Genomic DNA, 26,529 nt, shown 5'->3' with positions numbered 1-26,529 from the left:
CTAACCACGTGATCTCAGGGTAGTAAGGAACTTGACCTCTTGACTGTGACTTCCTTCTCCTTAAAATAAAGGCAATTCTTGATCAGGTTGCATCAAAGTGTTATTGTGAGAACTAACTAAAATACTGCATATGAAGAAAAAATTGTTGCAAAAAAAAGTCCATAAATTGATCCCAGAGATGTAAAGCTCACTTCTGACAATGCAACAGGGGAAGGCCTTGTGTTACCGGTTGTCTTCACTTTTCCTCCATAAGAGCCACTCTCCTGTTGTGTGTGTGTGTGTGTGTGTGCGCGCCTGCCTGTCTCAAACGTAGGAGAGGCATATATATCAACAAGGCTTAGAGACGGCAAATGACCTAGACATGGTCACACAGCCAAGAAAGAGATCAAGATCCTAGATCTTTCTGGGCTCCTGGTTTCAGACTATCCCTCCTTATCTACCTCCAGTCACTAACATTTTCTAATATTAGCTGAGAAGTATGACATAATGGTAACAGCAGGGGATCTGGAGTCACACTGCCTGGGTTCAGATTCCAAATATACTACTTACTAGCTGTGTGACCTGGGGAAAGATAACTGTTTTCCCATCTGTAAAATGGAAATAAGACCTCCCACACAGGCTTAAGAGATAAATTACTATCAGGCACTTAAAACAGTGTCTAACACATAACAAGCACTTTGTGTTTGGGCATCTAAGACCGTTTTACACTTAGCATATAATAGGGGCTAAATGCTTGAAGGTGAGAAAGTAAAATCCAAGAACAAAATGAAATGCAATAGCAGAAGAATCTCCTTGAAATGACTGATTCATTTTGAAAAAAGCTTTAAAACAAGAAAACCACAATTACCATTTGTCACCTTGAAGTCTATGGGACTGCGTGTAAAATAGCAATGGTGGAGCCTGGCCTCTGACAAACACCTATAGTTCCAAATATCTTGTTTGCCTCCACGAAGCTCGCAGACTCTATCACGAGCAGAACAAATCGGGAAAGCCAATTCCTCCACTCGACATAACAGAGTCGACGCCACATGGCTGCTTCCCTCACTGCATCCGCTTCCAACCGCTCCCACTTCCAACCCTTTCCGCGCCTTTGAAAGACGTCAGAAGTGGGCGCCGACGCTGCGGAAAGCAGAGTCCGCGCCTGCGCACTGCCCAGGCAGCGGCCGCGTGCGCAGTCTGTGGCGTGCGGGCTGGAGTGCGGCAAGGGTTTTCGTCCCGCTGCGGCCGGCTTTTTCGGCGGAAGTATCCTTGAGCCGAGGACCATGAACCGCAGCCGCCAGGTGACATGCGTGGCCTGGGTCCGCTGCGGCGTGACCAAAGAGACACCAGATAAGGTGAGGCTTGGTCGCTCGGGCATGGGGGGCGCGGCCTCTTTGCGGCCCCCGGGTCAGCCCGGCATGGAGAACTCGGACCCGGCTTACGGGGTTCTTGGCCTGACTGGTGTGGCTCGCCGGTGTGAGGCCAGTTTGGGCCTGTTTCGGCTCCGGTGGTCTGGGTCTCCTGGGCCTGGGGCGTCAGGGGCCGCACTTCTTCACCAGTCCCCTATCCCCAGCCCCACCTCCAGTTCACACACAGGTGGACCTCGCAGCCTGAAAGGAAATCCCCCAAAAGCCTTCTTGACAAGACCACGCTTCTCTACCCTCCACCCAGTGCATTTTCAGGTTCAAGAGGAAGACTTTCCACTTCTCGGTGTGGTCGGTGGAGTAAAGAGGGAGAAAAGCTGTAGCTTAGGAAACCTGGTGTGGAAACTACATGGTGGTGAGGCCGGGAGTTACGTTAGGAATTTCTTGCTTTAATCCAAGTGAGATGTTGCTGGTGGCAGTGAGGATGGGAGGTAAATGTGACACATTATGAAGGAAGAATCTGCAGGAATTGGCGACTGAATCTATAGCGGAGGTGATGATTACTTTAATTATTCATTCACCACATATTTTTTAAAGTGCATTCTCCATGGCAGGTATTTTGTTAAAGGTCCTAGGATACTGCATGAACAAAGCAGAAAAAGTCCCTGCCTTTATGGCACTGACATGTGTGTATATCATTGACTGAGCCAAATGACAGAGGTGAAAGGGAAGGTAACAGGAATGTGAGTGACTTGTACCAAAGGTTAACAGGAGTGAGGGACTAGTTTGGCCCCAACAGATATAAATTCTACTAGGATGAAGATTGTGTCTTATTCATCACTGTTACTCCAGTATTTGGCTCACAGGAGGCACTCAGTGCATGTTTATAGAGACAGAACATTTTCTTATTAAAAGTTGTAGGATATATGGCCTTTAAAATACTTGAAAACAGTGATTCCCAAATGTGTCTGCACATTGGAACCACTTGATAAGCTTCAAAAATTACTGATGCCTATGTCTTACCCCTCAAATGGCATGATTTACTTGGTTTGGGGCTTTTAAAGATCCCCAGGTGATTGTTATTTGCAGCTGAGCTTGAGAACCATTGCTTGAAGAGTTTATATGAGTAAGAGTTTGGACTTTTTCTGTGAGGTTACAGAGAGGAAAATTAGGACTAATAAAAGAAACCAGAAAAATAAGTGCCTTTTAATTAAACTCAAGAAATCAGATTTAATTTCAGGAGCTGTCCAACAATAGAATGTCACCCCTCAAGAGGATTTCCATGTTTACTAGAGGCATTTTAGGAGAAACTGGGTGGTTGGTTGATTCATTTATCACTGTCATTAAGCATCTGCACTGTGGGCCAGGCACTGTACTGTGAGCTCACGCATAAAATGACAAGTCAGTTTCTGTCTTCAAGGAGATTACAGTTTGGTAGCAGTAAGAGTGTTTTAAAGGCACTGATTAGGTGAGGAATTCCAATTTTAAGGTAAAGAAAGTGACTTCAATTTTGAACTCATTAGTATTAGAATGATAAAAGGATGTGCAAGTGGGGAGTCTCACAGGCTGTTGTAAAAATGGGCCGAAGTATAGATAGGACTGGCAGGGAAAAGTTTGTAGTCATCAGTTCAGAGGTGGTTAGTTTTAGCTTCCAGAATGAAGGAGCTTTGCAAGGGAGTGAGTGCCTGATCAGTGAATACTTGACAGTCATAATAGGGAAGAGAACAGAGGACCAAGGCCAGGGAGGCTAGTTTAGAAATGCCCACAGAGGATAGGTAGAATGAGGGTGGAGGGGGGAGTGTTGATTTTTTAACAGTTGCAGGTGGGAAGAAATTTTGATTGTAAATACTCTATTTACTTTAAGTTTAGAGAACCTTAATTGATAATTGATTCTTATGTCCCTTGAAGTTATATTTTACATTTGTTGCAAACTTCTTTTTTAATTCAAAGACTTCTAATGATTACCTTAAATATATTGTAATCATATGAATGTTTGCTCTCTTATAGGTAGAGCTAAGTAAAGAGGAAGTCAAACGTCTCATTGCTGAAGCAAAGGAAAAATTACAGTAAGTTTGGGGATGTTGAAATCTTTGGTATAGTCCAGATCAAAAAATATTTCAAATACTGAGGACAAGGTGGTCTTACTATTGGACATGCCATTTGGGTGATTTATTTTCTTCTTTTTAAAATTCTTACAGAGAAGAAGGTGGCAGTGATGAAGAGGAGACAGGTAATCCTTCAGAAGACGGTATGCAGAGTGCACGTACCCAGGCTCGACCACGGGAGCCCCTGGACGATGGCGACCCTGAGGACGACAGAGTGCTGGACGATGATGAGCTGGCCGAGTATGACTTGGACAAATATGATGAGGATGATGACCCAGGTTAGAATCCGTTCATTTCTGCTGGTTTTTAGTAGTCATGTTTTTGGTACTCAGAAGCTTTATTCTGAGATTTTGTTGTCCATTGCATCAGTCAAATAATCTGGTTCAAGGCTTGAGGCAGAGTGTGTATTTCCTAAACTAGTTTAAAAAATAAACTCTATCCCACAATTTAAGATCTAAGTAAATTGGTGTTGTAATATTTTATTTCATGTAACAGGTATAATAATCTCTAACCTACTTCTGAGTTCTTGTATGCAATTTTGGTGGATTTAGGTTTATTCCTTATTTAACTTTCCTTCCACTGCAATCTTTTTTTTCCCAGAACATGTGCATTTTGAAACATTGCTGTTGGAGATAAGTAGAAAATAAGAGAACTGCATGTGGAAAGAGAAAAGGGTGATAAAGCAGAAGGCAAATTAGGAGTAGATAGATTTGTGCAGGAAACCTCAGTGAGATAAAGTGAACTGAGAAGACATGAATGTAAACAGAACTATAATGCTCTTTGGGGGAAAGGACATAAAAGTATAGGTGAGAAAGGCTGACAGAAGATGGATGAGCTCACTTTGCTGTCTTCTGGTGTGTGCTACCTTGAGTAGAACAAACTCCTAATGTTAGGGTTGGAGAAATAGGCAGTTTTGGCACATTGAGTAGGTTAAATAAAGTTTATTCCAGTTACTTTGCCTCTCTGGGGCCTAGTGGGACTCATAGCTGGAATCAGCAACCCCAAGTTATAAAGTCAGAAAACTGCAAATTTGACAGAAGAAATTAACTCTTAATACATGTTATTTGCGACTAAGCAAAATCACAACCATCTCGTTGATTTTAAGAGAAGATCTTGAAGGATGTCTAGTGATCAAGTGATGGTAAATATAAATAGAACATTCATTATGTAATTTAGAATATATAAAATACCAAAGAAGACCATTTTTATCTAAAGGAGTCTTCTTTGTTTTGATATTCTAGGGCTTTTTAAAACATCCATCCGTTTCCCCATTAGGTTTTCAGTTCCTCTGCTTGAATTCTCCACCAGGTGGTTTTCATTTGGTGAATGGGGAGGAAATACAACAGTGTGCAGAGCTCTATGTTCAGTGATGCTCGAGATATTCAGAGGATACTCTGTTTATTTTATCTCATTAAGAGCTTGGACTTCTGGAAGAAGCACTAATAAATTTAAAAACTACCCATTTTATTAAATATCCCATCTTGTGCTAGATTTTTGTTGGGGAGACAGTGTATTCAAGATAGTACATAAGAAAGTTGTATAGTGATTATAATTATGATGAAACACCAAGAATGTCCTTATCTGTTAGAGGTGTAGGCTGAAGTGTTTATGAGTAAAATATTATGCTATCTAGGATTTGCTTTTAACCCCAAAATGGTAGAGGATGAAGGAGGGTAGAAAAAACAAGATTGAGAAAATGTTAATCGTCAAAGCTAGGTGATAAGTTCATTATACCCTGAATACCTTTGTTGCCTGTTTGGAAATTTCCATTATACAAAGTGTGGGTTTTTTTCAATCATGAACATATGGGTTGGTGGAAAGCACTATGGTGCATCCAGATGAGCAGTTAGTGTTGTTGGAATGTTTGAAGAATAAGTCATAGAGATGTGGCTTGAGATGGCATGGGAAAACCAATATATAATAAATATGTAGGGAGGAAGTAGGTTCTGGGTGGACATGAAATCAATTGGCAAAGATTATCTGGATAAAAATAAAATGATTTTGGCCTGGATGCCTCAAATGGGGCCCATTTCAGCATTGTAGACAATACTGGGGAGGTGGGATTGAGGCAAATAGGAAATTTTAGTGGAATAGGACAGAGCTATAGAAAGCCTTTAGTGTCAAACTGATGTTGAGCTTGACCTAATGTATATCATGGGGAGAAGAAACTGATTTGAGAGCCAAGGTGAGAAAAATGCTCAGCAAGTTGATCTCTGTGAATGAAACACAGGGAAGATGGATGGGGGTGGGTTGCAGAAAAGTATGAATGGACTTGTTGGGGCCCAGTGAGGTTTGACTGTTACACTTAGGAATCTCCGTGTTCTCTGTGCAGGAGAAAATCACTAAAGGTTTTTGAACATGGGACATGTGATGGCTGGCTGTGAGCTTTAGGAAGTTAACACAGGAGCAGAACAGAATGGGTCCTGAGACAGGGTGAACCTCCCCCAGAAGAAGCAGGAGACTTAAAATAAATCAGGGCAGAAGCAATGAGGGCCTGGGTTAGGGTAATGTGAGTGGGGAAGAGGAATCAGAGAAGAGCTCACATGAGAGGTAGCTGGGTATTTTCCATAATCTTCAGAGGTACACTAATCTTTCTTCCAGAATTTATATCTCTGGCATCCCTGTTTTCTTCCAGGCAAGAAGTAATCCTGACTTCTTCATTCCCTCTCTCTCTAACTTGTCATCTATCTATTTTTCCATCTAGATGTTGATTCTTCCTCTCACCCCCTGGCCGTCCTTTCTATGCACTGCTGCCGGCTTCATTTTTCTTTATCTGCAATATTGAGAGGAATTATTACCTCCATTTTACAGCAGAGAAAACTGAGGCTTAAAAAGATGAAATGACTTTGCCTGTGTCACACAGCTGGTGAATGATGGGACTGAGGTTTGAACACTCTCTGGCTCTAAAGTCTTCATTCTTTTCATGTACTTTGCTAGATGCTGTCTAGCAGTGGGTAGACCTTTTGTTTTTTCATTGGCCTCTGTGTTGCAGGTCCTTAACCTTGCTACCCTCCTGCTAGGCTAAGTGCCATGGGAATACAGAGAAAAGAACAGCTAACCTAACCTGGAGAGATGGCATTCAGAAACAGCTGATTATCACCTCTGCCTTTCTCATCCAATAGAAATTCCCTTCTGCTTAGCCTGTCAGATCTTTTGGATCCTCTACTGCCTTAAAGTACCTTTCCCTAACAATTAATCACGCATCTTTTTTCTGAATTTTGTTACTTGGGGTCTCCTGTGTGGTACCTTTGTGTATGTGCAATAAAAGAAAAATTCTGCTTTCAAATAATCTTAGTGAGAAAAGCATTAGCATATCAGCAGTGTTGAGAATCTTGCTTTAAGGACACTTCACTTTGTGAAACCCATCATTTCTCAATGTCATTTGACCAGGCCACCCTTATTCATTCTGTTTTGATTTCTTTGTTTTAGTGTAGGTTTATTTCCAGGTCTTCAAGACCATTTCTCTGTAGCAGTTTCTAATAATGATTGCAAAGAGTAAGCTAGAGAACTGAGTAGAGTTCTAATATTTTCTAAGAAGGGGTTTCATGGTTTGATTTAATATTTCATTGGAAAAGCGATACTCCAAGAATATCAGATATGCATTCCATGTTCAAATGTAAATACCATTTAAATTCCTGTTTATTATTTTCTGCTCTTTCTTTGCCTACCTTTGAATGATCCAGAGTTAGGCATAAAATAGATGGTTGAGTCCAGATCTAAAGATGGGTTGTCTTGGTGGGGGGCGACAGGGGGAGAATGCCTTTTTCTTTTCTTTTTTTTTTTTTCCAAAATGACTGTTTTATTCATTTCCCTTTACAAACATTTATCGTAGATGCTGAGACTCTTGGTGAATCTCTTTTGGGTCTTACAGTCTATGGGAGTAATGATCAAGATCCTTATGTTACTCTCAAAGATACGGTAAATATTGACATGGCTTTTCTGATTATGCTCTTCAGTGTTTGAAAAACCTTACAGGATATTTGCTTCTAGCCAATGACTTTTCTTTTTTTCTCTCCACTTAGGAGCAATATGAACGTGATGATTTTTTGATTAAACCTAGTGACAATCTCATAGTTTGTGGCAGAGCTGAACAGGACCAATGCAATTTGGAGGTGCATGGTAGGTGAAATAAATCCCTTCCTAAAAAGTTCTCTGTTTAAAGTGATATTAAAATAACCATGATAGTTACTATTATGAACTTTTAGGCAGAGATTCTGCTGTATTCCTTCTGAGAGTTGGTTATATGGTTAAATTCTACAGATTTCCTGGTTATTCTGCTTGAACTTGTGCAGTCTGTGTCCTTGACCTTTTTTATAGAAATAGGTCTACTGGAAGGTGCTGATAAGGGTTTTTTAATTAACCATTTTTGCTAGGCTTTTTTTTTTCTTCCTTTTTCCCTACTATGGATAATCTGAAAGTAAAATTATAAACATACAAGGAAACTTTATGACTTTGAGGTAGTAGTAATGTGCCTTCCTGTCTTTTTACTTCCAACCTCTTTTTCTGGCCACTTTTTCTTTATGTGGTTAAGATAATATTATATATATCATAAGGTATACTATACATATACAGTTTTTTTGTCCTGCCTTTTTTTTTTTTTTTAAAGAGTTATTTCAGATATTTTCCCTTACAATCAAAAGCCCTTTGCAAAATACTTATTTTCTTCATAGTAATTCAACATAGAGTACCGCATTTTTCTTTTGGAACTAAAACATTTTGATCACCTTTCCCACTCCAGGGAGTTTTTGAACCAAAGCCAGAGGTGAATGCTTTGCAGTAATCTGAAATAGGCATTGATTTGAATTTTTAAACAGTTATTTTTTAATGTTGATATTTACTAATTTAGCAAATATTAATTGAATGACTTGCCTGGCTTTGGTATGTTTTATGTATTATCATGTAACTTTTATATTTTTTTCATTTTTCTTATTTTTTATGTACTGAAAATAGACTTTCAAGATATCTGGAATACTCTGCCTCCACATTTCCTTTTGTTTCTCTTGCCCCTTCCTCTGTGAAGCTATCCTCAAACAAGTCTATCCTTGCCTAGACACTCTCCCTCAGCAGTCTTCTGTTCATCTGTCTTGAAGCTTTGAAGATTTAAAGAGGTTATTGACCTGATAAGGCCGTTATCATGGGAAGCATAGTTGCATGGTTTGAAAATTAAAACCTTTACTTTCAATGTTTATTGGCATCTTCTAGATTACCATTTCTTAGCTTGGATTTCTGAAGTCTTCAGAATCTTAAGTCTGCCTGTGAGAAGCCTATTGACTAAGAAGATAAAATAAAAACCTCACAGGAATTTTGGTTTCTGTAATGGGTGAACTAGAAAACGGGATCGTTTAGCATATAGATGGAGTAGTCAGGCAGGTGTCAATATTTCTTTCAGTGTTTAGGACCCCTTTGAGGCATACCTGGTGATAGGAAGATAGTAGTCATGCAGAATTTTTGCCTGGCAGTGACTTAATTCGACATCACCTTTTAATGTCATCAAATGAGTCTCACTGAAGCATTATGGCTCTCTGTCAGATTAATAGGGAGAGGGTTCTTTGAGTGAGAAGTGATTTCAAGTCTCTTTTCTTAATCTTTTCAGTTTATAATCAGGAAGAAGACTCTTTTTATGTGCACCACGATATACTTTTGTCTGCGTATCCTCTGAGTGTGGAATGGCTGAATTTTGATCCTAGCCCAGATGATTCTACTGGTAATTGGAGAACTTAAGATTGCTCAGCGGTTCCTAGTCCTGTGTATTTTTCCTAGACACATAAGTTATATATTCTGTATGAATGTTTTCAGAATTGCTGCTGCTGTATTGTTCTTAAAACACAATCACTTAATTGTTTTGGATCTGTATATATCTCCCGGCTTTAGGGTAAGGAGGTAGCTCCTCCTCTATTGACTGAAAGGACCTGAAAACAAGTTGGGCTGCAGAACTGTTAAAGTCTTAACAAAAAAACCCAGTATAAAGTGGCACAATGTGTCTGAAGTTACCAGGTAGAGTTAAGTGGCAAAGCCCTTTTCAGAAAACATTAGGTAAAACCAAAAGGAAGAGGCTTGTCATGTAAAGCGTTAGGGCAAGCCACATAATTGTGTTCTCATGTTAATCCTTTTAGCCTCATCTGTGTGGAATAATCATCCCTGTCGGTACTTCTTAAAGTTAAACACTGATAAATAATAGCAGCTTTCTTCTTGTTTGCAAAGCATGTTCACATTCATTATCTTGTTTGATCTTATCCTCACAACAGCCCCTTGAAAGACGATGGTTGTTTCCTTATTGCCACTATATAACTGAGGACATGGGGCCTAAAGACTAGGCCCTCATTACCTAACTTGTAGTCCAAGAAGCAGCAGCAGGGCATTGACGTCACTTGGGAGCTGGCTAGAAATGCAGAATTGGAACCCCACCCAAGACCTCCTGAAATAGAATCCACATTCTTAACATCTTCAGGTCCTTCGTTAGGCACTGAGAAGTGTTGCTGTAAGCCATTACTCAGTCTGCTCTACAGTGTAGTGGATCCTATTAGAACTTTTTAATGTATTTTATTTTTTGGATCATAAATGCATTGTTTCCTCCTGTAGGAAATTATATTGCAGTAGGAAACATGACCCCTGTTATTGAAGTGTGGGACCTTGATATAGTGGACTCCTTAGAGCCAGTCTTCACACTTGGAAGTAAGTTGTCAAAGAAGAAGAAAAAGAAAGGAAAGAAGGTAATAAATATGGAGATAAGTTTACTAGGGGACAAAAAATAACAGGAATATACTTTTTCCTAATCAGTAGTGGGATAGGACAAGTAGTTATGAAGTTACTCTGATTTCTAGTTTTGACAAGCTTATCCAAGGATAAATCAGTTTCTGATTGCATAAAACATCCATTAGCATGTTGTTATTCCTTACAAAAAACAGGTTGTGATCTTACTGTCTATTTATACTAATACCCTAGTTTTTAACTTTTGTTTCTATTTAGCCTGTAGTATATTGAAGTCTAAATATCTACATATTCATTCTTGTAGTTTTTAAAACTGTTAGACTTGGTGGGAGGGGAGAGAAAAAATTTGATACTTACAGAATTCTAGCATCTTGACTTGGTATTACTGTAGTTTCTCCCCTGAAAAGACTTTATCATAGGTATCTAAAATAACAGGGAGACAAGTTGTTTCTTTAGCATTTCAAGCTAGTTTGCTTAAAATGAAAACGGTGAGCTTAAGATGTAAAAGAACGTTTTAAATTAACATATCAATTTTATGATGGGGGAAACTTGAATCCAAAAAATAATTAAGGACAATCATTGCAGAGTTCCTCAGAAGGGCACACTGATGCTGTTCTTGACCTTTCATGGAATAAGCTAATCAGGTAAAAAGAAAGACATTGGGGGGATTATACAGGAATGTAACTGTTGTGACATGCCTCGTGCCTGCACCTGTGTCTTGCATGGGCATCGCAGTTGTCTTACTTTCCTTTCCTGCCATTTGTGCTGCTTGAGGGCAGGAGCTCTGCTCTCCATTTTGGCATTTCCTGCATGTCATGTTTTCATCCTCCAGTGGAAACTAACAGTGTGTCCTGCAGTGATGGCAGTGTGCTCGTGTTTCTTCACAGGAGATCCATTATGCATCCCGTTTAGTTTTCATAACATCCCATTCACATATTCTTTCCACTTAGCCTTCAGCAACAATTACAAAAAAGACCATTGTCCTATTAGTGTAGATTGATGTGAAGTAGCGGCTGCTAAGGCAAGGAAGGTAAGTGCTAGATCTTTTTAGGGTGGGGAACTAACCGGATTATCCAAGGCACATTTGATTAGCATGTCTATCATGTCAGCCAGTTTAGAATTGTAACATTCTAAGGAGAATTCCAGAGTGCTAGCTCACCAAAGGATATCCTGTCATCTTGTGTGTGTTCGGGCCCCTTAGAGTGACCACCACTTGGGGACGTGGACCTGAGAAAGCCATGTAAGTCAATGCTTCCCAAGCCTAGCCACAAATCAGAATCTTCTGGATAAGCCTTTAAAGTACAAATTTCTGGACTCCAATACTCCCTACCCTCCATACTGATTCATAGGTCTAGAACAGGGCCCTGTTGGGGTTTTTTTAAGCTTCCCCAGGTGAATATGATGCTACCAGTCTACAGGCAGGTGTTTGAGTCTTACTACTTGAGTTTCTCAGCGAGTTGTGTTTATCTAAATTAGGCCTGGCCCTGACTGATGAGCAGATGAATGTTAGATATAATATTGAGTGTCTCATGCTTTTAGGAACCCACTTTTATTTACTAGTCTGAACTGTCAGAATAATTACATCTACTGAATTCTTATATACTGTATGGCAACTGTTACTTGGAGTAACTTCAAGTTAGTTCTTGTGGCACAGCCCTTTCTCAGTATTCCAACTGGTTCTCCTGTTTCTTTCCCTAGCCACAATTCCCTGGTCCCATTTAGGCATTCATCATCACTGTATTCTTGTCCTGCCCCATCTGTACCCACCTGTGCTGGTTTGGATACATTATGTCCCCCAGAAAAGCCATGTTCTTTAATGCAGTCTTGTGGGGCCAGACTTATTAGTCTTAATTAGGGTGTGACCTTTTGATTGAATGTTTCCATGGAGATGTGACCCACTCAACTGTGGGTAAGAACGCTGATTAAATTATTTCCATGGAGGTGTGGCCCCATCCATTCAGGGTGGGTCTTGATTAGTTCACTGGAGTACTTGAAAGAAGCTAAGAGCTGACACAGTCCCTGGCACTTGGAGATGCAGACAGAAGGACGTTTGGAGATGCTAAACTAAGAGATGAATTCCAGAGTTTGCCCCAGTGAAGCTAAGAGAGGACCCCCAGATGCTTAGAGAGAAATGCCCTGGGAGAAAGAAGCAAGGATGCACAGGAGCTGATAGGACTGGCAACATAACCCGGGAGCAAAGGACCACCAGGCACCAGCCACCTGCCTTCCCAGCTGACAGAGGTGTTCCAGATGCCATCAGCCATTCTTCAGTGAAGGCATCCTCTTGTTGATGCCTTAGTTTGGACTCTTTTATGGCCTTAGGACTGTAAATTTGCAACCAAATAAACTCTCTTTATAAAAGCCAGTTCAATTCTGGTATTTTGCATACCAGCAGCATTAGCAGACCGGAATACCACCTCTCTTTGACTTCAGTGCCACACATTTCTTTGTTCCTCAGCCCTTTTCTCCGTCTTATTTTAGGCCTTGGTTCTCCTTTCTCCTCACCTTTCCCCTTTCTTTACTGGAATGGTTTAGAGTACTTCAGAATGCTTCCCAGTTAGGACTCTGCAAATTCTGATACAGAAAGTTTGGGATTTGGGTGAGGAATAATACATTGATACTGTTACTAGTAGGAACCTTGGTTTCTAGTAAAATGCTCCCAGTATTGAGATGCCTCTTTTCTGCTGATTCATACTTGGTCTTGGAGTGTTCTTGGGAATGTAGCATTCAAAAATTTTTCTTATTTGTCATTTATTTCTAAGCTTTGTAGAACTAGAACTTTAGAGCTGGAAGGAAATCTCAGATGCTTTTGGAATGACGAGGGTAAAAATGGACTGTGAAATTTTAAATTTTTTGCTTTTGCTAGGCATTGTGTATAAATTAGTTTATGAGATTTTAACATTTTACCCATGAAGTGCCAAGGACCTAAAATATATGGCTTGTATGTGAGAGTTAATGGTTGAATCTCTGAAATTCATGGAGTAGAGGATGCTGGCATTAGCTGAGTAAACACGATCCTCCTAGGAGTCTGCATGCACCACTGAAACATAAGTTCGAAGACTGAAAGTTGTTTGTATAATAGAAGTGTTCCAGTTTGTTAGTGCTGCCATTATGAAAATATCAGAAATGGATTGGCTTTTATAAAGGGGGTTTATTTGGTTACAAAGTTACAGTGCTAAGGCTATAAAAGTATCCAAATTAAGGCATCAACAAGGGGATACCTTCACTGAAGAAAGGCTGTTGGCATCCAGAAAACCTGTTAGCTGGGAAGGCATGTGGCTGGCGTTTTCTGTTCCGGCGTTTTCTGTTCCTTTCTTCCCAGGTTGCATTTCAAAATGGCTTTCTCCAAAATTCTCTAGGTCACTACTCTTAGGGCATTTTGTCCTCTCTTAACTTCTCCAGAGCAAAGCATATCCAAAGCAGGCAGCTCCCAAGTGTCTGTCCAAAAGTCTCAGCTGCAGCACTGAGCTCCTTCTGTCTGAGTTCTTAATTAAAGACTAACACTGAAGGGGTAGGGCCACACCTCCTTGGAAATAATTCCATCAGAGTTTTATCACCTACAGTTGGGTGGGTCGCATCTCCATGGAAACAACTTAATCCAGAGGTTCCAACCTAATCAAGACTAAATACCTCTGCCCCTACAAGATTGCATTAAAGCACATGGCTTTTCTGGGGGACATAATGTATCCAAACTGGCACAGGAAGTAATTTCCTTCAGGAAATAATATAAAAGGACCCAGCAACATTTTATTTTAACAGTATATTGATTTTCTGAACAAAAACATTACTGTCATTAGCGGCTTGATTCCATATTGAGCTATTTTTAAGCTAGATGCTGAAGATTGACCTCTTAAGTTTCGGAGTCACTTGTGGGTTTAGGAGAAAAGGAAGGCCGCTAACATTCCTCAAGGGCCTACTATGTGCCAGTCAGCCAGCCAGATACTGGCATAACACCCCTTGAAGTTGGTCATATCCTTTTTGGCAGGTAAGGAAATTGAAACACAAAGTGGATGTGTCTCAGCTAATAAGCTGCAAGGTCAAGAATCAGTTTCACGTTTTCTGGACTCTAAAGCCTGTGTTCTGTTGTAGAACCACGTTATCATCTTTTGATCAAGAGATAGGCATATCATTCTTTTTCCTCTTAACATTTGTTTTTCTTTCTAAATAACAGTTCATGGAAATATAACACACATACCATAAAGTTCACCCTTTTAAAGTGTACAATTCATTTGAATCTAAGTATAGTCATAGTTATGCAACCATCATCATCATCTAAAAATCCAGAACACTTTTACCACCCCAAAAAGAAAAGAAATTCCATACCCATAGCAGTCACTCCTCATAACCCATCCACCCAGCCCCTCACATCCACTAATCTGCTTTCTGTTTCTATGAATTTTCCTATTCTGGACATTTCATATGAATGGAATCATACAATATGTGGTCATTTGTGACTGGCTCCTTTCACTTAGCATAATGTTTTCAAAGTTCATTCATGTTGTGTATATTAGTACATTATACCTTTTTATTGCCAAATAATATTCCATTATGTTGATAAGCCACATCTTGTGTATTCTTTCACCATTTGGGACATTGGACTTCTGGGTGGTTTTTACATGTTGGCTATTATGAATAATGCTGCTGGGAACATTCATGTACAAGTTTTTATGTGGATACATCTTTTCATTTCTCTTGGGTATATATATCTAGGGGTGCAATTCCTAGTTCATATGGTAGCAGCTGCAACATTTTACATTGCCACCAACAATGTATGAACATTCCAATTTCTCCACGTTCTTGCCAACTCTTGTTATTGTCTGTCTTCTTCATTATACTCATCCTGGTCAGTGTGCTATACCACTGTGGTTTTGATTTGTATTTCTCTAATGACTAATGACATTGAGCATCTTTTCATATGCTTATTGCCCGTTTGTATACCTTCCTTGGAGAAATATCTTTTCAGATCCTTTGCCCCTTTTTTAACTGGATTATATCTTTTTATTATTGAATTGTAAGCATTCTAAATGCAAGTCCCTTATTGGTTATGTGACTTGCAAATATTTTCTCCCATTCTGTGGGTTGTTGAAATCCAGTTTATCTGTTTTGTTATTTAGTTGCTTGTGTTTTTGTTGCCTTGTTTAGGAAACCAGTTCCTAACCCAAGGTCATAAAGATTAACACCTGTTTTCTTCTAAGAGTTTTATAATTTTAGGTTCTGCATTTAGGTCTATGATCCATTTTCATTTGTTTTTGTGGTGTATGGTGTGAGATGAGATAGGGGTCCAGCTTCATTCTTTTGCATAAGGATATCCAATTATCTCAGCACTATTTGTTGAAAAAACTATTCTTTCCCCAGTGAACATTGAATTGATTTTGTACCTTTGTTGAAAATCAGTTGGCCATAAACATAACAGTTTATTTCTGAACTCAATTCTAGTCCATTGGTCTGTGTGTCTATCCTATACGATACCACACTGTCATGATTACTGTAGCTTTGAGTAAGTTTTGAAATTGGGAGGAATGATTTTTCCAACATTGCTCTTCTATTTCAAAATTAAAGGTCATTTTAGCCATTCTGGTTCTCCTGTGTATTCATATGAATTTTAGGACCAGCCTGTCAATTTCTGTAACAACAACAAAAATCTGGAAGTTTGATAGAATTGATTGATTCTGTAGATGAATTTGTAGATCAGTCTGTAGTTGGCATATTTCTGTCTTAACAATATTAGATCTTCCAATCCCTAAACTTGGGATAGGATGTCTTTCCACTTAGGTCTTTAATTTCTTTCAATATTTTTTTGTAATTTTCAGTTTACAAGTCTTGCACTTCCTTTGTTAAATTTATTCCTAAGTATTTTATTCTTTATGATGCTGTTGTAAATGGAATTAATTTCTTACATTTAACACTCTTGGTTTTTAAAAGATTACCTGATATTTTTTTTCCCTTTCTCAGAAATGTGCTGGCGAGTGCATCAGCTGATAACACTGTAATTCTGTGGGATATGTCTCTGGGAAAACCAGCAGCTAGCCTCGCTGTACATACAGACAAGGTATGGTGATTTACTGAATAGAAAGGAGTTTTCAATATCTGGGACAAATACTGGCTAAAATAATCCCAAACATTCATATATGGCTTTTTGTGGTTTACAGAGTGCTTTTACATGTCTCATTGACCTTCACATGCCTTGTCTGATAGGTGCAATACTCATCTCAGAGATGGATAAATTGTGCTGAAAGATGAAGTGACAAGGAACGTTAGTGCCCTGTAATATGTTTCAGAGGCTCCTGCTAAGAGACGGGGGTGTCTGTCACCAGTTAAGGTTGAGGAGTTCAATGGATTCCATGATCACAGAGTTCCTCAGGAATCTCATGATGATGCACACTGTGGGGCTTCCAAAACATGGAGTTGCCCAGATGTGTTTGACCCTTCCCTGACCTCTGAGCCCCACCATTCCACTTTTTTCCTTCTGGATATCTGTTGACATTTGAGAGACATAATGCTGCCAAAAACAGTTTGGAAAATGTTGTTCTGCTTTTTAAGTGCTTATTTGGGAGTATGGTTTGTCCTTTTGATTATGTAGTATAGTACTTTAAGTACTATATACTTAATTTATATATAAATTAAGTATACTGAATTTTAAAGAGATGGATTTATGGAAATACTGCCAAATTGGTTCCAGCCAAATATTAGGTAATTTTACCAAAATCAAATAGAGAAACATCTGTTTGTTTATGTTTCCTCCCCGTAGGTCCAGACTCTGCAGTTTCATCCATTTGAAGCACAGACTCTTATTTCTGGATCATACGATAAGTAAGAAAGCACTTCAAGAATTATGGCTGCTTTGTTTTTATCCTGTTGAACTAGTTCAAGAGAATGTGGGTCTGACATAATATAAGAACTAGTAGCTACTTTGATTTTTAGAGGATGTATGAGTTAGCTATTGCTGTGAAACAAAGCATCTCTCAACATTCAGTGGCTTAAAACAATAAACATTTATTTATTCTGTGAAATTCAGCTGATCTCAGCTGAATTTGACTGGTGGCTCTGCTTATCTTGGTTTGTCTGGGCTGAGCCGGGAGACCTGGCTCTCCTCCTTGTGTTAGTCCTCCACCTGCTGGGACCAGCAGGTTGGTCCATGTATGTTCCCCTCAGGGCAAGATCAGAGGCAAAAGCAGAGATTCCAAGGCCTCCTGAGGCCTAGACCCACAGCTAGTCCTCTTCCGCCTTATTCTCATGACAAAACAGGTCCATGGAGTAGGGAGATGTTCTCTGCCTCTATGGGAAGGACTCCCAAGTCCCAAGACAGAGGAGCATGGATGTAGGGAGAGGTGAAAAATTGGGGCCACTGCTATAGTCGACCAAAGAAGGGTTGAGAGTCGTGCCTGTGCTCCTTTTTACAGATGTAGTCTGATGGGAGAGATGGCTGGAAGTAGAAACCAACTTGCAGTCTCTATTTTGATTCCCTACCCTTTTTCTTGTTTGTTTTTTGCTTTTTAACTTCAATTTTATTGAGATATATTCACAAACCATACAATCATCCGCAGTGTACAATCGTTTGCAGTAGCATTATATAGTTCTACATTCATCACCATAATAAATTTTTGAACATTTTCATTACCACAAAAAAAAATAAGAATAAAAATTTAAAAAGAACACCCAAAACATCCCATATCCCCCATCCCTCACTATTGTTCATTTATTTTTTGTCCTTATTTTCCTATTCATCTGTCCATACACTGGATAAAGGGAGTGGGAGCCATAAGGTTTTCATAATCACACAATCACACATGTAAGCTATATAGTTAATTCAGTCATCTTCAAGAATCGAGGCTACTAGGTCAGAGTTCAACACTTTCTGCTATTTCCTTCTAGCTATTCCAATACACTAAAAACTAAAAAGGGATGTCTGTATAATGCATAAGAATAACCTCTCAACTCTATTTGAAATCTCTTAGCCACTGAAACTTTGTTTCCTTTCTCTTCCCCCTATGGGTCCAAGAAGGCTTTCTCAATCCCATGAGCTAGGGCCAAGCTCATCCCTGCAAGTCATGTCCCACGTTGCCAGGGAGATTTATACCCCTGGGAGTCATTTCCCACCTAGAGGGGTAGGGAGAGAGTTTACCTGCAGAGTTGGCTTAGACAGAGAGGCCACATCTGAGCAACAAAAGAGATTCTCTGGGGGTGACTCCTTTTGACAACTGATAATATTTACGCTTTTTAGTAGTGATTCATGCAGAATTACATAAGTGTGTCTCTCAGTTCCCCCAATACAATAACCTGCTTATAGAGGGTAAGAGTGGCTAAGAGATCAGTTATCTGGCTCTCAGTACCACTTGGGAAGGGGGACTTAAGAATTGCCTTGGAAATAGAGAACATTTGACCTGCAAAAAGTCAAGGCCACTGTGACATCCAGAGCCACCAGTGCCTTCAGGTCACAAGACCAGAGTCCACCAACTGGTGAGACTCAACTCATTTTTTTCTACTTTATTTTATAACCTTAAGACAGACTTTACTTTTAAATAGTTGAATTTTCACTGTTGTTTTATTTTTTTAGTTTCATTACAAATAAATTTGAAACTTCTAAGAGACTTGGACTCCTAAAACCCTGACTTTGCCTGAATGTGTCTAGGTCGGTGGCCTTGTATGACTGCCGAAGCCCAGATGAAAGCCATCGGATGTGGCGATTCAGTGGGCAGATCGAGAGGGTGACCTGGAATCACTTTTCACCTTGTCATTTTTTGGTAAGAGTTTGCATGTTACTGTTTGGCTTTTCTAGGATACTAACAACTTATTTTCTTTAATTTCTGTTTTGGTGTGCTAAAACTGCCAGAATGCAGTATACTAGAAATGGGTTGGCTTTTAACAATGGGGATTTATTACGTTACAAGTTAAAATTCTATGGCCATGAAAATGTCCAAATTAAGGCATCAAAAAGAGGCTACCTTCTCTAAAGAAAGGCTGCTGGCATCTGGGGTTCCTCTGTCAGATAGCAAGGCCCATGGCCAACATCTGCTGGTCCTTTGCTCCCAGGTTCTGTTGCTTTCAGGTTCTGATTCCAGTGGCTTTCTCTCTGAGCATCTGTGGGTTCTCTCTTAACATCTCCGGACGGTTTCTCTCTCTGCACTCGCCAAATGTCTGCCTTTTATCCACTCATAAAGGACTCCAGTAAAGGATTAAAGCCCACCTTGAATGGGCTGGGTCACATCTCAGTTGAAACAACTCAATCAAAAAGTCCCACCCAGAACCCATGAATCTTGAAGATGATTGTATAAAAATGTAGCTTATGAGGGGTGGCAATGTGATTGGCAAAGCCATATGGACCACACTCCCCTTTGTCCAGTGTATGGATGAATGAGAAGAAAAATAGGGGCAAAAAAAAAAAAAGGCACCCAGTGTTCTTTTTACTTTAATTGTTCTTTTTCACTGTAATTTTTATTATTTTTGTGTGTGTGGTAATGAAAATGTTCAAAAATTAATTTTGGTGATGAACGCACAACTATATAATGGTACTGTGAACAACTGAATGTATGCTTCGTATGACTGCATGGTATGTGACTATATCTCAGTAAAAATGAATTTTTAAAAAAAAAAAAGGTCCCACAATAGGTCTGTACCCACAAGAATGGATTAAAAGAACATGATCTTTTCTGGGGTTCATAACAGCTCCAAACCAGCACAATTCCATTGTAGATTCTTGTGTTCACACTGTCTCCCAAAGAGGAGAAAAGGTCTATAAGGTTTTTCTGTAAATACCCTTAATGTTTGTGGGGTGACAGTTTTCCCTTGTAGCATCCCAAAGATTCCACTGACATTTCAATCCATGGAAAAATAAAATCCCAGCTTTCATCCAATAGAGCTTGGATGAAATTGGAAGAAATTGTGATACATCCATATATTTCCTAATAGTTCTAAAGTGAATGTGTATTGCTTTGAAAGGAGGGAAAGAATTTTTTAAAAACACATTTCATAACATGTGGACAATTTTCATAAGTTTTCTGAAGTAACAATTCTGAGACCATTTCCATCTCAAATATGCATGCCCTTGGTAGAGGTGTGTGCCATCCCCAGCAGAGCCACCATAAACCAGGGAATTTGTATTTGTATTTATATTGTGCTTTGGCTCTCAGCAGAGACACATATTTCCTGAGGTTATTTGCTAATAAGTTGTCAACAGTACTAAAATCACAGATATTTAGGGAAATGGGAGGTGATCACAATCAATCACCTCCTTCCCTCTAGTAACAAAGATTATGACCTCCCTCCTCCTCTGTTTTTGGCCCCATCCCCAGCCTAGCATTTAAGACTGTACTCTATCAGGTGTCCTTTCTCCTGTACTGAGTGTTGCCTTCATTCTGCAAATACACACTCTGTGTCTTAAAAGTGTGACAACCCAATGTAATCTACCTTTCCGTCCTTATCTAATTGAATCTCTACTCTCTATTGACAGGGTTCATCACCCTTTCTTGTGAAGCTCTCTGTTTCTTTGGCTTCCCTGCCATTTTCTTCATTCCCCCTCCCTCTCTTAACTTTTCCTTCTCTGGGCTCTTCCTCAGCCTGTATTTTCAGGAGCTGGACACCCCAAGCCTCTGTCCTCAACCCACTGCTCTTTCAATTCTGCACTCCCAGGGCTCGTCCCCTCTTCCTTCTTGGATATAACTACTACTTCTGTGCTTTTACATCCCAATCCCCTTCCAGATTGCTCTTCACAAGCTTCATGTATGTACCCAACTGCCTAATAGACGTGCGGGCCAAATTCACTCAAATTCAGCATATCCAAAATTAAATTCTTTGTGTCCGTGTTAATTTTTAATGAGCTCTGCAGGTGAGTTGGGATATAGCTGATTTACAGTATGATTTATACTGTTTACCCAATGCTAAATTTCATAGTCATTCAGCATGGTCTTGCCCATCTTCTCTTTCCAGGCCAGTACGGATGACGGATTTGTATATAATTTGGATGCACGTTCAGATAAGCCAGTTTTTACACTTAATGCACACAATGATGAAATCTCTGGTGAGTGAAAATAGTTTTTCTTTCATTTGAATGACCTTATGATGAAATAAATCTGTATTTCAAGGTGAGAGACTGAGAATTAATCATACCTTCCTTATAGGTCTTGATCTAAGCAGTCAAATCAAGGGTTGTCTTGTGACTGCTTCAGCAGACAAATACGTGAAGATCTGGGACATATTAGGAGATAGGCCGAGTCTAGTTCACTCAAGGGACATGAAAATGGTAAGATTTCCCTGTGCCTTTTTATTGTCTGTTTACTCCATTTCTGACCTGTATTATGTTTCTCTGGGAATCATTGCATTAAAGAATCTAAATTTGTTGGAGAAGTTAATTTTGAGCTTAGCCAAATTGTGTGGGAGTTTCTTGTGTTGTTTTATGGCTTAGGACAGGTATGGGGGAAATCAGGAACTCTCTGGTTCCTTTTCCAACTCACATAGCTAGTGGCTGCTTAGTGAGTCCAAGGAAGGAAAAGTTTTTCTACACAAGTGGAGTGGCTGCATTTTTTACCCTAAAATCAGGACCATACCAGGAAATCCTGAACTTTTGGGAATGGTAGCTATTAGGATCAATTTATCTGTGTATCTTTCACCACCTCTGGGCATAACTAGTTCTGACTACATTAAAATTGATTATGCAGTAGGATAAAGTTTGGAAATAACCTGAATTCATTCATTCCGAATATATTTATTGAGCACTTACATACTGTTAGATGCTGTCCTAGGCTGTCTAATACTAAGGCATTAGTTATATAAATTGATTATAGATAAAGTAGAACACTGTGCAGCTGTTAAAGATTATATATATGTCTAGACATGCAGGTTACAAAAGCAATTTTTATATATTTAAATCTACAAGATTATATCCCAAAACATGAGCAGTGGTTATCTTGCTGAGTGATTTTTATATTCTTCCTTATTCATATTTTCTATATTACCTAGTCATAAAAGTAGGGAGATAAAGACCTAAAAACTAAAAATGATTTAATAGTGAGCTCTGGTATCATCATTGTGTAGAAAGGAGAACTAAAGTTTCTAGGAATACGTGGCAGGAATCCTGGTATAATATGAGAATCAGACTTGAGTGGCCATAGAGCCCACAGGTGTCCTCACAGCAGAGCCACCCAAGTCTGTCCTGCTCCGTGCTGTAGTGCTGTCCCTCTGTGGTGAATTAAAAGGGATACTGGGGGGTTCTGTTCACCATTAAAGCTATAGGTCCTTCTTGGCAGGAGATGGGCCTGGACCTTAGGGCTCCCTGGAAAGATCAACGCCACTGACTTGCTGCTCTTTTCTCCCCAGGGAGTTCTCTTCTGTTCTTCATGTTGTCCTGATTTGCCATTCATTTATGCTTTTGGAGGACAGAAAGAGGGGCTTCGGGTCTGGGATATAAGCACAGTCTCTTCAGGTAAAAAAACCTTTAGTTTTCCCACTTTTCTTGAATGAATTTTCTAAGGGCCAACACAAAATGTGTGACTTGAGTACAATAGGCAGATAGCAAAGACAGATCCAGTATCTATCTGCTGCTGTAGTCTGCTTAGGAAATTGAGAGGGTCAAGTATAATTTGGAAGTGTTCATGTTCATAAATAAATTTTGTCTTCACACTTTAAATGTGGATCATTTTTAAAATACCCTATTATCTTTATGACAAAATTTGAATCTTAAAATTGAAAGATAGTGTGGGAAAGCTGGAAGGAAATACAGCCCGGTCTCAAAGAACTGCCCCACCCCCACCCCCTTGAGTTACCAATGCGAATAAATCTCTGCCTTTTCTCAACTATTTTTTGCAAAACCCAGCTTTCAAAAGGGGGCCACCACCCTCCCTTCAGGAGGGTGCTTATTTATTACTGAGGCAGTCTGGTGTGTCCTCCTTTACACATGAAGGATATATGTCCACTCTCTGATTCATGAATTCTCCCATGTAGAAGTGTCCTGTGATTTCTCTCTGGATTATTCTGATTTGTTTACATCTGAAGGGTCCTAAATCTAGAATGTTTTATGCTGGTAATGATGCAGAGAAAAGTGAAAGAAAATAGGAAACAGAAGGAGAGTAAGGGAAGAATGGAGTTACCACTGGTAAAATGGGACATCTACTATCAAGGAGGGTTAGACACATCAAGAACAGGCAAAGGAATTTAAGTACAAAAATAAATTGGACTACTTTAAAATTAAAACTTGATTGACTTTATTCAGAACATTAACTCTGACTTCTGAGTTGGTTCTTTACTTTCCCCTTTATAAAGTGTTATTTAAATATATTTTCATAGACAAAATTTCCACCCCACATTACTCATATCTATATTTTAGTCTTTTTATATGACAGACTTAATTTCCTGATCTGCTAGTTCATTAACTTTTTTCTGTGTTTTAGTAAATGAAGCATTTGGAAGACGAGAGAGACTTGTTCTGGGCAATGCAAGAAATTCATATGTTAGCGGCCCTTTCGGGAGCAGGAGTGCAGACACACCAATGGAGTCTTAACGAAGATCAGATAATTTCCTGTTTTGTTCACTTTAATTGTTTTAAAAGGCCAGCCTGAAAATGTTCCATGTTTGTGCAGTCATGCAGAGGGACTACGAAACAATATCAGTTCCTGTTGCCTGCCACCCTGCAAGTACAGTGGCAGCACAGAGCCGTCTCGGTGCTCACCTTTAGAACTTATGGTGGTATAAGGCTCCTGTTGCATTTGAAATAGATAATAAAAAAGATTTTTTAAAAATAATTCCTTAAATATGCCATCAGTCACAGGTACTGTAGGTTTGCAAAACAGGTAAAAGTTTATAGAACTTTTAAAAGGGAAATATTCTCTAATCTGGAAAGATGAGTAAACCCACGCCTGGAAAGGTTGTGATTTGGCCAAGATTGCACAGTAGGCCTTGAACAGACTCAGGCACCCCAGAAACTGCACCTTCCTACTGACTGTTCTCAAGTTAATGGTCATGATTTAAAAGTGTTTTTACTGCTTAACCTTAGAGTTTGGTGTAATTAAAAGTGGCATGCCTTTTTTTTTTCCTAGCATGGTAGTCTGAGTTATCAAGAAGAGGCAGACTGTTCATCCATTCATTCATTCATGGAACATTGACTGCCTCTTCTGCACCTAGTGCTGTATGAGGCATCGGGAGATTTAGTGTGAACAAGAACAGTCCCAACTCTTAGCCTAATGGGGCAGTCTTAATTGCGATTAAGTAGTCCTTTTAAGCATGAGTTTTAGCATGTGGTGGAAATTAGTTTGATGTATGAAACCCAGTGCTAACTTGATAGAATGTAAGATAAGACCTGTCGGTTCATGAACCATTAACATTTCCTGTGTAATTCATGTAACTTCAATCATTTTAGGGTGAATGCTGTGGAATGTCGTTCCAAGCCAGATGCAGGTGTAAAGCTGCAGCAGCTTGGGTTTACCAAAATCTGTCTTGTCTAGAAAGGACAGTAGACTGAAAGATGGAGTGACTATTTTGTTTGTTTCTTCTGGTTGTTTTGATTTGGCTTTTAATTAGATATGAAAACAAGCCCAAGATCACTAAAAATAGTGACTGCTAGAGGGAGAACTCTGATAGGTATAAATGCAGTAGTTAATTTTCTCTCAGATTTGGTGTTGGTTTCCTCCTGTAAAGATTTGCTGTAAAAAATGCATCTTTCCTGGCTTTCAGCTCAGGGGAAAAGCCTCAGTTATGTATAAAAAGTAAAAAACTTTCACTGTTTTACCATAGATATGAGTCTGCCAAAACATATATGTATAATAAATAAGAATGCATATTGAGTACATGTCAAAAGTTAAAAATAGTAAAATTAGGTGTGACAGTTCTTCTTCTTCCTTGAAAGTACTAGGCCTGATGAATGCTAAGCAGGCAGAGCCAAGATCATGTGTCTCGGAAGCTATTGGTTAGAGTAGATCTGACTCACTAGAACTAGAATAATGCTGGTTTGGGCTTGAAGTTTTTGCTGAAACCCAGCACAGGCAGTGAGTGAGACACCTAAGTAAACAGGCAGCAGGGGTAGTCAAATCCTGGGGGTTGAGTAACAATGAGGATTCAAATCCAAGCCAGGCTTGTGAATAAAAAGGAGGCTCAGTTGTGCCATACTGACTGCAGAAAGTGTTTGCCATCACTTCCTACCATAGATCTGAGCTCAAAGATTTGTGACCCAGAGGGAATGCTCTATCTGACATGGAACATGGGGGAACAAAATGCAACACTATTTCCATCTTTCATAGGTTCGTTGTGATTGGTGTTTCCATTAGGTAGCACGTGGAAAGGCTGTGGTCTTGTCAAAGTGATGTTGCAGCTAATTAAATCCTGTGTTCACATTCCCTGAGACTGGTAGTTTTATAAAGCAAAATGTCAATTTTTAGGGGGGTGGGGAGCATTTTACAGGTATAATCATGTGGCTTCAAATTGTTCCAGGACCCTAGCTACAACGCCAACCATTGAAAGTTGTTTTCAATAAAGACAATGTATTAAATGTATTGGATCCTTTTTTTGGCACGGGGAGGGGGGGGTCTTTTCAAGACAAATTAAAACAAAAAAAAATCAGAGCAAACATTCAGAATTCAGTTTCAATTTCTGACAGATTAGCTTATACTGCTCTCCCACTGAAAACAAGAAAAGCTGAACAAAATCCATCTTACATCCATTTGAAGTCGTTGGAGAGCTTCCAAGGCAGCCAGGCCTTGAGGGGCAAAGACCCTGGTAGTAGAGGAAGGCACAGAGAAGTGTCCTTAGCACTATGCTCATGTCTCTCAAGCATTTGCTGATTCTTAATATGCTAGGTGAGAAACTAAATTTTTTTTTAAAAAAGGTAGCTGAAAAGTATAGCAGAACATTCAGCAGTCTGACAACACTGAGAATACGAAAAAATCAAACATAATCTCAAGGAAGGACGTCTCAAAAAGCACCCCATGGACTTCCAGGAAGACGGTGGAGTGGGTGAGGCAGAGTGGGCTTCTCCTCCGTGAAGGAAACTAGAGAGGGGCCAGAGGGCGCCTGGGACCGCGGTTTTGGGGTATGAGCAGCCATAGAGGGACTTACATAGTATGTGGTGGGGATGTGTATGGAAAGGTGGAGAGACTGCACCTCGAGGGACAGGGTGAGTTTGTTCAGCTGGGACTGCCTCCCAGGGCTGATGATAGTGGCAAGATGGCAGCCGGGCAAGGGTGTGAGCAGTGGCTCTCCACTCAGGTACAACCACCTTAACAATTAACTGGGGAGATAATCCTTCACAGCCACACGGCTGGAAGCTCCCGTGAGAGAACCCAGGAGGCAGCAGATGACTATTGACTGCATTTACTATTCCCCCCACGAAATTCAAGGGGTGCACGGACAAGAAGCAGGGATAGGGGAGGGCACCACACAAAAGTACCAGGAGC

The 26,529-nt window shown here is 39.7% G+C and overlaps 1 protein-coding gene across 1 annotated transcript; it reads left to right on the top strand.

Annotated features, from left to right (window-relative positions):
- Positions 1 to 1,180: 1,180 nt before the first annotated feature.
- PWP1 (PWP1 homolog, endonuclein) lies at positions 1,181 to 25,625 on the top strand. Its single transcript, XM_037847241.1, has 15 exons — positions 1,181 to 1,334; positions 3,351 to 3,409; positions 3,542 to 3,726; positions 7,281 to 7,366; positions 7,471 to 7,567; positions 9,042 to 9,152; positions 10,028 to 10,158; positions 10,742 to 10,800; positions 16,109 to 16,205; positions 16,905 to 16,966; positions 18,786 to 18,897; positions 21,080 to 21,170; positions 21,271 to 21,392; positions 22,466 to 22,571; positions 23,536 to 25,625. Exons 1-15 carry the CDS (start codon positions 1,263 to 1,265, stop codon positions 23,643 to 23,645), a joined length of 1,500 nt encoding a protein of 499 aa, XP_037703169.1. The 5' UTR covers positions 1,181 to 1,262; the 3' UTR covers positions 23,646 to 25,625.
- Positions 25,626 to 26,529: the final 904 nt, after the last annotated feature.

The sequence above is a fragment of the Choloepus didactylus genome, chromosome 8, assembly GCF_015220235.1.
Source record: "Choloepus didactylus isolate mChoDid1 chromosome 8, mChoDid1.pri, whole genome shotgun sequence".
In the NCBI taxonomy this organism is placed as follows: domain Eukaryota; kingdom Metazoa; phylum Chordata; class Mammalia; order Pilosa; family Megalonychidae; genus Choloepus; species Choloepus didactylus.
Note: the sequence above shows the minus strand (reverse complement) of the source record. Positions and strands in the feature narration are given on the sequence as shown.